This window comes from Pollachius pollachius (genome assembly GCF_949987615.1).
Source record: "Pollachius pollachius genome assembly, chromosome: 7".
Classification (NCBI taxonomy): Eukaryota; Metazoa; Chordata; class Actinopteri; order Gadiformes; family Gadidae; genus Pollachius; species Pollachius pollachius.
The window spans coordinates 18,852,354-18,865,711 of NC_136940.1; the positions used below are offsets into that span (position 1 = coordinate 18,852,354).

Here is a 13,358-nt window from a genome sequence, read left to right on the forward strand (position 1 = left end):
AACCTATGTGATCAAATATTCAGTGGTAGCTGTTTTTCATTCATTTTTCATGACTGTTTTGACCTTTATAAAGATATTTGATGTTTCATCCTTACAAAGGATAAAAGCATTGTATTCAATAAATGAATCACTCATATCTTAAGTATAACAACATCACTATCAACTCTATTTTAAACATGCTATTTTCACACATTAACTGTTGAATATATTGATGGAATGCTTCCCTATGTTGCACTATACCACAGACCACTCCTGTGCTGAGCACAGTCAATTGTTACAGATTGGTATCTACCCCACTGAGGAACTGAAATAATTTAAACAATATATTATTTTGTCATTTAATACACATTCACACTCAAATGAGTTAATGAATACAATTAATTTGTGTATGCATGTTCCCATATAAATAGAGTGAATACAAGGCATCAAATGATACACATTAAGAACACGCAAAATTAGGGTCATTTTCTGCTAAAGCGAAAATTTGAATTAGGTTTTTTTATTTTTTATTTTTTGGGGGTGTATTTCTGGCCTTTGCGACACACTGTCTCAAGTCAGGTTGGCCCAATGACAGGCTTTCTAGCATTCCATGGCAACGGCTTAAGTACTCAGACCATGTTAACACATGCCAGGTAAACTAAATGTATCCATCTCATTCCATCTCACCTGACATTCATTCCTATAGCTTGCATAAACAAGATCCCTGGAGTTGGATACTTCTTTCGAGTCCCTAAATATGGATGCATTTAGTGTTATATTGAAGGTTAATCCTCATCAGTAATATTATAATATGGTCATAATCAATATTATACTGCACAATAATCAAACACATTTGTGAAGAACAAAATAGTGTCATATAATATAGAAACAATTACAACTTGTCAAGTCCGCTGGACAGCCCTCGGGGCTGCTGTCTTCAGTCTATAAATCTCAGCCCTCCAAAGATTCATAATAAAGTGGCAGGCCTTGAGTGTTAGCTCCATGGAGCAGCAATCCTGTTTGCATTCCTTTCAGGTCACTGGACCTAGAATGTCAGGCAATTTGGAATTTGACAGGCAAATGGAAACTTTGGCACATTCTTAAGATCTGCCTTATAGAGAGAGTGAGCGAGAGAGTAGTAGCCTAGAGAATTCCTAGATTCAAAGACCCAAGCCCTGGTTTTGACAGCATCACAAAAAAAAGTCTAAAAGCAAACAAGAATAGTCAAGGTTGTTTTTTTTGTTTGTTCACCTTTGTTGCTTGTCAGAAAAGGAATTATCCACCTCCGTTCTTTATTGTGCCAGAACTCAATACACAGAGGTTTTTGGTCCCAGAACCGCTGCGTTGTTTGGCTCCTTTGAGGTTGATCAGCGGCTGCGTATAGGTTTAGGATGGAGCCATGCCTCTGCGTCTTCTTTAAGATTCCACGAGCCCCTCCGCCGCTCCATCAAGAGGAAAGGCTTTGTTAATGGTGATCTCAGTATAATGTATTCTCTCTGTCTGCAGCGCAGTGACGCAAAAGACAAAAAAAAAAGATATTTTTTGAGATCTGCTTGTGTCCGACCCTGAATCAAATCTACATTGAAGTGAGTGGATTGTGTGTGATAAAAGTTTTGGTTTTCCGGTTCCTTCGATGACGTAGACATATCGATTTTCATTATGTCTTTTGCTTCGCAATTTAAATAATTTAAATAACATGGGACAATTTAAGGCAGGTTACAAACAGTAAGAACAAAAGACCACGTTTAATATAAATCATATGCTGGGCTTATATAGAACTCAATTAATACTCATTGAATGCTTATTTTTATTCGGAAAATAAGCATTCAATACACTCAATTTGATCCTAACCGGCACGGATTCCAGTCTCCCTCTCCAACCCTGTGCTATCTGACAGTTGCCTTACAGGTAAGTTATACTGTATTTAGGTTATTATTTTTCCCAACGTCTCAACAGTAAAATATTTTATTAAACTGAGAGATTCAGAGATCAATGCCTGCATCCAAGACGACCCCAACTGAATTTGGGCATCAGTGCAAATAATATATAAATGGATGTATCTGATCATAGGGATACACTAAGTAGAGGTGAGTAATGCTTTTAACACAAACATATAAAAAGCTACACAGTAACTGCATGGTAGAACACTATTACTACTATATACCATTAAGATTCTCTGACAGCAATATCTTCTCTGTCTGGGTGTGGTCATTTGTGTGCATGTAAGACCTGTGAGGTAATATCTATTGTACAACAACACCATGATATAATCAAGCAATACATCTTATTGAAAGTTGAAATAACAGCAGAACTCGGGTTTATAGGGTTCTTGAGCTGGGTCCCTTGCGGAAGTAAGGGAGGGTTCATTATGGATAGATGAATCCAACACGGCTGCAGGCCTCATCCTTCTCCATAGGCCTCTTGTAAGTCACAAGTTAAGAGACCTCAAGGTCTCTCAAGGCTCCCACTGATTGGGACTTCATCCACACACACACACACCCTCTGAAGTCACGCCCTCTGCCCACTGCTCTGAGCAGTCGGCTGACCGTTAGGAGCTGCCGTCACTTTCCTCTCGTCACTTGGGACTGGGAGGTGCTGCTTTTCCAAAGCCAGCAGAAAGCGGGGAGAAACTTTGGCGCGCCTCACATTGGAGTCATAAACGGATCAACATCATGGTTGATGTTGAAAGAACAGCATGAATTATCTTTTTCATGCCGTTCTTTCATGCATGTTCTTTTAGCCCACTGACAAAAAAGAAGTGAGATAATGTTTCTATGTATGTTGTCATGAATACAGTATTCTTCATTGTTTATTCAATACCCCAGACTTCAAAATACTTTTTACATCATAGTACTTTTAGTTATGTGGTAATATCTTACCTTATTTTATGCTATACTCTTTTAAATTCTAAAAGGTGCAAGAACTTATACATTCTTCTAGATATATGAGTTGCTGAAACACAATTCAAACCAACCTAGGTACCTTCAGGAAGGGAGGAGCATTTCTGTTTATGAATAATACACATATTGGTCGCCCCATGACATTGGTTCTTTTAATCTACAGTTCATGCAAATATATATTTATTTCATAGGTAATGTGGGTGTGTATATGTGTTTGTTCGTACATATTTGTTGGTGAGCTTTAACAATGTGTATATGCGTGAGTGAATATCTGCGTATGAATACCCGCATTAACAAAACCTACAAACATATTTTCATACTACACAGTCAGTAAGCCACCCATCACCCATCAGGTGTTGACATTACTGCGATGAAAATGATTCATCGCCTTTCTTCTACAAACTCAGGATGAAAATCTATTTCTTTTCGAGAAGCAACTCACACCCACTTGCCCTTCCTAGGTTTTAGGGGAAGTGTCAAACATGCTAGAAAGGCTCCAGTCTCTTGATATCTATATTAACCTTCATGACTTAGTTAAGCATCTGCAGTGTTCATGTTGACAGGCCAGCCACTGCACATACTCTCAACACAGCCATACCTGGTGTAAAGTCATCTTCTGCCAAGGAAATGTTGTCTGAAATCGTATAATATATATATTTTTAACATTATTTTATCATATTTTCTATAACGTCATTTCATCTTTATTTACTGTTCCTTCACAACATTTAATTTTAGCTGCCCTAGCTTAACTCTAAATAGTCAATCTCAAAGATACAATTGATCTGACCAATGCAGTGGCCTTGTTTAATATCTTCAGCTATTTCTGCTGTATCTCTCTTCAGAAAGGAGCTTCAAAGTCCCCTTTGCTCTGCCCCATCATGCTTTGTGTGTGAAGGGACTGTGAGGCAAAAGAGATCTGGGTGTGAGAGAAGGATGTGTTTGTGTGGAGAGATGGGCCAAAGCTAGAAAGAGATGAAGATAAGGTCTAGATAAAGCTTTGTTCCACAAGGTCTCTGAAGCCCCCCAAGAGGTAATAGATAAAGTTGAAGTTAGAGAGAGAGAGAGAGAGAGAGAGAGAGAGAGAGAGAGAGAGAGAGAGAGAGAGAGAGAGAGAGAGAGAGAGAGAGAGAGAGAGAGAGAGGACAAACAGTAAGCAGATGCCACCCACTCATCAGAATGTGTAAAATAAAAAAATAAAAAAAAAAACAGATGCTGTGTGTGTATGGCCATGAATACTGTGTGTGTTTGTGCAAATGTGTGATGTTGGAAGAAATATATATTTGAGGATATTTTAGAGATCATGCTTTTACAGTAATATACAGGTAGATAAATAGGAATTTCCCTTCTGGAGGAATGATGAAATGTTATCCTAGTTGAATCGTCTCGTGTGGCCTTCAATGAATCGGTGACCGGTCGGATTCTGTTTGGCAACAGCGTGCGTTATGATTTGAATAAACGGACCAATCCGCGTCTCCCTCTTGCGGCGAGAGGCGTTCTTCGCTCACCGACCAATCACAGTGCCCCCTTCATGTTTGCCTTCCTTTTTGAATTCAGATCGGACAGCAGGCAGTCATGCCCTATGGATTACAATGCATCAGCTGTCAACACACAAAAGTAGTCCTATTTTGAAAACTGCAATATTATATCGCTCTCGGTGGACCATGTTTTACGTTTAGATTAAGATCAGCAGATATTGTTGATTTCGAAAGGGGAACGTGGAAGATAAAATTGGGAGGACTGAACTCCAGCCTTGTTTGTAACAACGATAGCTGGCTAATTAGCTTGGGAACAGGCTAGCATTAGCCTGTATCTTGCTAAACTGGTCGATCACCCAGTTTAGCACAGGTACAATCATACTTCGGTTATTGACTATCTGCCGATAACGAAAACGGTGAGTAAATCTTGATTCATAATAACTTGGAGTTCATGCTTTTGTTAAAGTTTGTATAGGAGGTCAACCCTACTAGCCAAGATGGTGGGGAGGATGTGCTCATGTTAAAACACATTTAATGTTACAATACTTCAACATCAGACGTTGAAATGGCTAAATGAACGACTTGGTTCTGGATTCAAACATCCTAACCTCTGAATATCGACATCATCTACACCTCTGCCTCTAGAAACCATAAAACGTCAACTTGAATTCAATGAGTTGACAAATGTTTGTGACGTCAACGAAATACCATTGCAGCTCAATAATAAAGAAAATATAATACGACACATTCACAGTGCGTTAAACAAATTGTCTTGAAGTTAATTTGCATCCAGGTCTTGTAAATTTGAGGTTTCTGAATTCTATAAGTTATAGTTGATGTCAGACACGGGCAGGATCGGGTTGTTTTAAGGCATGCCAAGTTTTCTCTAGGCTCCTAGTTTGACAGTTGTCACCTCTTCTCTGTTGGAATACGTTTATTTTATTTTTTTCATTTCTTCCAGCCCACACTTGTTCTGTACTCTGTGTGTCCCTGTTTTTCACTCCTGTTAACTTTTGATAGTTTGGACAGTTTGGTGCCTCTGTTGCTTCCTGTCATGGCTGACAGCAGCATAGTGACTTCTGGGATGGCAAGGAGCATTCTGGTCGATTCGTCGGTCTATGACTCAAGGATGGCTGAAACCACAAAGGACCATGGGTTTCTGGGTCCTGCAATGGATGACGCCGAAGGTTAGCCCTGCGACATTCACTCCTGATTTTGTTCTTTTGCCCTCCTTCTCCTCTGTCCCAGACAACCTTTTCCCTCGCTGCCACTTGTGCTAGTAAAACATCCAGGCCCATTATGTGTATCACTGCCCCCTCGTACACGCACACACACACATGCATGCTCACACATGCATGCATTCACGTTGTTGCACTTTAGGGAGGGACACATCCCCCTTCCTGTTGTCACTCCAAATTCACAAACCTCCCCCTTTTGCATACCCTCTTAATCCATAGTTAGACCATCAACAGTGATACTATTATCTATAGAATTCAAAAAAGTGGTTGCTCCTCAAATTATCTTTACAAAATATATCACCCTCCTACACCACCCTGTTCACCTGTTAAATCAGATAATGGGTTGACTGCTGAGCACCTACCTCAAGTGTGTATGTGGAACAGCAGCATGCTTTGTCACTTGAGTGAAAGAAGGGTTACATAGGTGTTGTTGCTATTTATGCTAATCTAGTTAAAATCACAGCCTGTTTTTCAACTCTACCGTTGACGTACAGTTTCAATGATGCACACCAACCAAGCTACGTAACGCAAATGCACTTCCCCGCTGCAACTACAAACTGAAATAAGTTTCCTGCCTCTTTTTTTAAGTGAGCGTATTCTGGTTACATCAGTCGTTTTGATAGCCTTCCTGCCATGGTTTCCTCAAATGTCATTTATCTTTTGTATTGACCACAATCTGATTGACTTCGCTTGTGCATGTTTCAAGATAATTTCCTGGTTTAGATGCGACTACATTTAAAATGCGACTATATCCATGTCATTTTGGATTCTGCTTTTTAGAAGGTACATTTTTGGTAAAAAAAAAAAAGGGTTAGGGTATGAACTTGGGCTCAAATTGGTTTAGGGTTCATAAGTCTAAGAAAGTTTGACCACTTTTTCTATTTTTCTTTTCCAGACATGCTGCCAAGGTTGGAGACCAGGATAATTCTTGTGGGAGAGGCCTCCAGAAATGATGTTCTGATCCAAGCTCTGAAGGTAGGCTACTGGTGTACATACCGCTTCCCGAAGGTAAACAAAACCACATTGCTATAGAACATGGACAGTTCTGTTTTTTTACCTCGTTTTTGAGTTGGCTGGGGTGCCTGAAAATCCAATTGAAAAAGTAAGACTTTGCTTATTCACGAACAAGTTACTGAACCATGGTCACAGGTATAGTCCCAGCTTGTCCTGGACAAGTTTAGGATGCTCCTAATCCTTCGGTGTTCAAAGCCAGGGGAATGCCAGTATATCGACGAGTGATCCCTCCCAAGGGAGCTCTATCATGGAACATTTTGTTACATTTTCAGTACGACCGCCGTGTATATTTTAAAATGGAGATTAATAATGTATTTCATTTTTTTAGAAGCAAGCAGCACGCAGAATCATGCAACTTTCTGTCACTTGACACAGATTTCAGCACTAAGAAGTTGGAGAGTAGCGTCTTCTTTATCAACCCAAAAAATGGATGCAGAGTTCTTTGAGCCATATCCCTTCTGTTGGAAATGTCTGCCATTGTAGTCTGAGTGTGAAAGAGGGTGAAGGCGTTACTATCCACATGTAGACTTGCACCCCTGCCTGACGTCGGAGATAAGGCCTGTTAATACATGCTATAATATTTGCAGCATGCAGAGCCCCTCCACACACCTGAGCATTAAATTGTGCATAAAGTGGTTTTCTTGATTCTGTTTACAGCTGCCAGGCGCCGCTCTGTTCAACATCCTTGCTATCTCCTCTCCCTGACTTTCACAATTCAACCCCAAGAGGTTATTCTGCTCTCCCTAGCTCACAGCTGTGACACCTTTTGCTTTTTTTTTTAATTCAGTGCCTATACATGATAGCGTAAATCGTCCAGTGGTAAATGTAAAAAAAAAAAAATATATCCCTTCATGTACATTCAGACGTCAAGCAACCAAACACTATAATGTTGCTCAGTTGGTGGATGTTCTCACATTCCACGCCGTACTACCATGTTCAAATTCCAGTTGGAATATTATCTTTGATTTAAAATAGGGTTAGTCTTCAAATGTGAAATCTGTACGTCTGTGTGCGTACTGACCCATCACACACAGCTTGATCACACACAGCTTGATCACACACAGCCTGATCACATTAGAAGTACATGAAGTCAAGAAATAAACAAACACTGCACAAAGGGATGTTGCCACCAGGCTTCTGTTGGCAGCCCCGGCCTGAATGTCGGTGCCTCCGTTGCGGTCATCATCCTGTTGAATTAAGCTGTCAGATTACATTTTTGCCTTCTCTTTCCTTGATTCTTTGCCCCTATCCCCTCTCTCTGTTGGCATCTTAAAATGTCTCGGCTCTCCATCTCTCATTTTATTGCCCTCCTGGCCAGCCATTTTACCTCTTCCTCTCACCTTCTCCCCATATGATATTTGACATCCAGACTTCTGGTCGGATGTATTCCATTATTGTATATTTTTTTACAGGCCGTCAAGGTAATGGAAGTCCTGGTTGTAAAGATAAGAGGAGCCGAGTCTGGTGCCGAGGAGAAATTGATGATAAAATCTATAGTCAATATGGTATAGTACCTGCCTGCTTGTTTGTCAGTTTGTCTGTCCGACTCACCTGTCCGGCTTTAACACTTGAGGGGAATCTTTTGACGGTCAGTGTTGCATGGGTCCTTTTTGCACTCGGAGTATGTGTTGATTCACTCACTCCTCACTTGCACCCCTTCACCATCCAATGACCGCTCCACACATGATGAGCTGAAAGGTAGTGGTGCTGAATTATGTGATGCATTTGGTCCAGCAGAACAATTTACACCAGTAAAGCCATCTTCAATGATTACACAACAATCTTTTGCAAGCACTAGATCCTACCGATTTCATTTTGAAACTTTTCATTGGTCAAAGGAATTGACTAAAATGACAATCAAGAGTGCTTCTTGGTTAAAGCCTTGTTATGGCTAAATCAATTGTCAATCAATAAAAAACCTTTAAGGTATCTTGGACGTCTTCTGTGCTTGCATTGTCTGGAAGGTTTGCTGGTTGCAACGTACTAAGGAATATCCCATGCTACATTTTACACTGGGGATTATTATGTTGAAGAAAATGTATTCTATTTTGCAGGCCTTTGTTTTCCTACATACCTTAGGTGTAGGAAACGTGTACCTTACATACCTTAGGTGTAGGAAAAGAGGTCATATCTTATGTTAAAAAATGGAAATCCAATGTTTTGGAGGTGTTGCATATGGGCTATGACTCAACGATGCAGAATGAGAATCAAAAGGATTGGCTGGATCAAACTTTCTGTTTTGGGGTTTTTCAGTCGTTATTGTCAAATGTTGTTGTGAAACATTTTTTTGAGTTTTCAACCAAACAAAATATGACACTGAAAAGACACAAAGAAAACAGTTACTAGTCAATATTAGATTAAATAAATACACTATTTTAGTTTCTTCAAGTAGAAAACCAGAAGAAAAGCATTGAAACCTCTTTCAATTGGTCTTCCAAACATTGAGTTTAGTGACTATTAGGACCGAACTTGAAGCCAGAAAGAATTTGATGTAAGGGTTACTGTTTACCGATACCGATCTTTGGATAATCGACGAGAAAGAATAAAAAAATGCCAAACTAATATCCTGTGTGTGTGTGTGAGAGAGCGAGAGGCATGGCCAATGTTTCTTTCCTATTGCCTTTTGTCCTCTGTCACCTAGCGGAACTAATTTACCTGAGGTAATTTGTTTTATGAGCAGGTTTACAGGTAGCTCACATAATTTCACCCCAGCTATTTCAGGCCAGCTTGAGCCCGGCGCAGCCTAGCAGTTACTTTATGATTTAATTGTGGCCATTGATTCAAATGGCCCTGTTGCTCTGATTCATCGTCTCACTGTTGTGTTTCTCTCCAGTATTCCCTCTCTCTATCAAACAAATGGCCAGTGTTGTTCAGTTTCTACCGCTTAGAGCAATTTTCATGCACTTTGTTTGGTGCCGTGGATGTATTTGAGGAACCCAAAAGGAGAACTTAAGTCTGTCTGTTTGGGCTTATGCACATGTGTGTCTGTTGGTGGGGGTCCTTTTCTGACTGGTTTACTTACTGCTTCAAAGGGATAAGCCCCTGAAGGAAGTTCAACATGTAGCTTGGAATTGATGCTCTTTGATGAACTGTTTGGGGAGGACCCCACGGGTCATCGAGTTTCTTCTTTTGGGTTTTGGTTTTTGGGTTTATCATGATGTTCAATGTCAGGAGTTACTTGTACATACTTTCAGAAAAGCCACCTTTATATTTGCATTTCTTAAGCAATATACTACCAAAATAATCAAGCTATTATCAAAATCATAATCCATTAATTCCCAATCGATTGACGAATCGATTAATCAACTAATATTTCCTCAGTGCTGGTTACTCACCAAAAATCATTCCAAGCAGTAATGTTGGCTAACAAACCGTGAATCTTCTAAATCCACCTGAGGGTTTCTCTAAGCCCTTGTTAACACTTAAACCGCTAGCCAGCATGTTTTTATGAGCATTGTTATGGACTACTAATTCTGCTGTCCCATAACCTTCAGACCTGTTCCTTTTCTGGCAGGACATTAACAAACCGTGCCTAATGACGGACAGCGTCCAGGAGTTTGCAGACGGGGAGAACGCAGAGTTTGAGTCTGTGTACGTCCTCGCCAGTTTCGACTCACCCGACTACAGCTACCTCTATAAGCGCGATAACCGGATCGTCGGGCCCCCTGTGATTCTGCACTGCGCCGCCAAGGAAGAGGTTGGTACTAACTTTTTACAGTCACTTGTAAAACAACTTTTTTTTTTTTTTTTTTACATATTCCAAGCCAACATTTAGCTCCATTTAGTCCATGCTTTTGATTTCCCATTGATATTTTAGAAATATGGCAGTGTAATTTGGTTGTGATTAGGGGTATATGTTCTCCTAAAGCTATGGTTTTCTATTCCTTCGATACATGTGTAGAAATATTCATAGCACAGTAAATACAGAGTCTGTGCGTGCGCGTGTTTGTGCAGCTTCTGTTTGGAGAAGCAAGGTTAAATCTGTCCAAAAGACAGATCTAACAGCCCTTTTATACAATGCACAAATTGCAAAGATGGGGTTCGGCTGAGAAACGAGCGGGGAAAAGAATGAACGCCGACTGCCTATAGCGCTGTTGACAAACACGGTTCTGCCTCCTCCATCTCACTTGCTCTCCGTCCATCCGTCTGACCAGTCGTTCTCAGATGGGACCTTAATGTCCTTCCGTGAGCAATAGGCCACTCTGTCTCTCCCTGCCATCGGCACGATAACCAGAGCTTGTTGGCACGTCCTCATCAGCAAAATTCAACTCATGCACGTCGCGCTACACCTGATGTGACAATACAGTCACATATAAAAGATATATTGTGCTTGATGATGTTTTGGCCCAAAAAAAGGCTGAAATACTTTTCTGTAGCAAATTTTGTTTTTTATTTGGTTTCGGTCGAATGTTTGAGCAACCTGGAATTTGTACCGTGGCCTATCCAAGGGTCGCTTGAAGAATTTTATCGTCTGTTTATTTAATGTCTGACGCCATATTTGTCATCTTTTGAAAAAGGCATGTTTCAAATATTTTACATTCTTGGAACATTTTTTACACATGAGTTTGGTGTACCAAGTATTACATTGTTGTACTTTTTTGACTTTGCCTGAAAATAAATACAGTATGTTCTTTTGCAATACAGACTTGATGCAATGTGTTATTACGTCACATTTATTATCTTAAGAACTTGCTTCTAGCTAGTTCTTGCTCCATTTCTTGCTTTAGTTTACTTATCCGTTAGTCTTAGCTCCCTCTAGCTAACAAATTGCATAGAATGTTGGCATACATGTTTTACAGATACAACATATTGCTTTATACATCCACAAACAGGCACACACACACAGTCAGTTTAGTCTTCAATCATGATCAGAGTTCACATTTAATATTTTTTTACATTTGATTAGGGTTCATGGTTTGTTTGTTTTTCCTTAAACAACAAAAACCTGTTGTTGCTGCGAAGTGAGAATTCAGTTTCAAATGTCGTAAATCAACATCGCCGCATGAAATAATGTTCTTTTTTCAGAAAAACAAGGCCCATCCGTTTGTTAAATTAGTGATTTTGAAGATGAATGTGAACAAAAAATATCCTACATTCCATGCATGTAAGTGTATGTCAGCTGTCAGTGTTGACTCTGCTCTCTGTATGACTTCCAGCCGCTGCCGTTCTCCTGCCGCCCGCTCTACAGTACCACCATGATCAATCTGTCCCTGTGCTTCACTGGCTTCCGGGACAAAGAGGAGGTGGTAAGTTCAACCACCCCTGGTCACGGCCAAATCACTACAATGCAACGCCTTGGCTTGGCTCCCACACGCGTGTCTTTGTTGACAAAGTGCTCCAGCTTTTTGGACTGATATGTTATGTCCATTGATCATTTAATGAGGTCATGAATCAACACCATTAAGCATCATAAAGGTTCATAGCTATCTGGTAGTTGTTTAAGCTCGCTTCCAAATGGCCAAAGAGTCAACTATTACTGATCCTTTATCTAGTGATTCATAGCATATGAAAAAAACATTTTATTAAGGCTAGTTTTGTGCTGCATGTATTTAAATCCAGGAAAACTCCCAAGTTGGAAGATGGAGTTATTTTTTTTCTCAAAAGGTCAAGGAACAAATGATAGTACTTCTGGAGGGTTGACTAGATTTTGGCTCCCGTTAAGATGTCTCCCCTCCTTCCTACTCCTCCTCTCTTGGCCTCCCTGCAGAAGACCCTGGTCAACCTGGTCCATCACATGGGCGGAACCATCCGCAAAGACTTCAGCACCAAGGTCACTCACCTCATCGCCTACTCGACACACGGGGAGAAATACAAGGTAAGTACGGTCACGTCAGGGGTGTAGCCAGGACATTATTACTGTGGTGGCCAGCTCGGGCCACTCTTATATTTGGGGCAATATTTATTCATTTTCACCAGTCTATCCTTCCATAGGAATGAATAGATAATTTGTTATGCTTTTTCTTTTTGCAAGATTTATTTTTCTTTGTTTCCTGTTGTTATGTGTCTACTTCTCTCTCTGTAGCTTCCCCTCCACACCGACACTGTCTGCCTTTTTTTGTTTTTCTCCCTTGAGTTTTTTTGCAGCACAAAAAAAACAAACAAACAACAAACCAATCCCTCCGAAAAAATAGTTGGTTACGTGTGTCACACGCTCAGCTATTTTCCGTTTAAAGCTTGACATTTGGTTCTTAAAAAAGAACAGGTGGCTGGGGATCAGGAACAGGTTTAGAATTTGTTTTGAAATGATGCAGATATTTTATTACATTTTTTACACCTTAAGCGAAAGCCAGTTTGTATCCATCTTATTTTTGTGAATGTGAGTCGCAGCGCGACCGGGGACCATTGAGACTGACTGGGGAGGTATCGTTTCACTGAAAGTACTCACTGTGAAGTGATTTGAACATCTTTTAAGTTAGACAATAGCAAATTTTTACACTTGTGTGCTGTGCTGTTTTTCCGTCTGTTGACAATTCTCGCTCGTCTTCCTTTCGCTCGCTCTCTCACTCAGACCGTTTTTTTTGTATGGTCTGTTGATAATTCTCTTGTCTTTCTCTCTATCTGTGCAAAATGTCTGGCATTTCAGAGCAGCACTACTGGCATGCACAAACACATTAAAGGGGGCTATTATGAAGCCTGGACCCCTAGAAAAGGCATAAACACATTGGGGAAAATTTCGGATTTTAAAAACGCTCTGCCCACTTTAAAAATAATGTCCAGTGGGCCTGTTTTGAGCCTTGGCCTTTTGCCCGCCA

General features: G+C 40.3%; 1 protein-coding gene across 2 annotated transcripts in view; it reads left to right on the forward strand.

Moving 5' to 3' along the window:
- Nucleotides 1-4,469: 4,469 nt before the first annotated feature.
- Nucleotides 4,470-13,358, forward strand: part of ect2 (epithelial cell transforming 2) — a gene marked incomplete at its 3' end in the record, with an annotated part of 37,850 nt that continues 28,961 nt past the window's right edge. For both annotated transcript variants that reach the window (XM_079739374.1, XM_079739373.1), the window contains exons 1-7: nucleotides 4,470-4,770; nucleotides 5,375-5,541; nucleotides 6,488-6,567; nucleotides 8,019-8,111; nucleotides 10,121-10,303; nucleotides 11,763-11,852; nucleotides 12,314-12,421. In XM_079739374.1, the coding sequence (XP_079595500.1) occupies nucleotides 5,409-5,541; nucleotides 6,488-6,567; nucleotides 8,019-8,111; nucleotides 10,121-10,303; nucleotides 11,763-11,852; nucleotides 12,314-12,421 (687 nt within the window). In that variant the 5' untranslated portion in view covers nucleotides 4,470-4,770; nucleotides 5,375-5,408. The remainder of the gene's footprint in view (nucleotides 4,771-5,374; nucleotides 5,542-6,487; nucleotides 6,568-8,018; nucleotides 8,112-10,120; nucleotides 10,304-11,762; nucleotides 11,853-12,313; nucleotides 12,422-13,358) is intronic.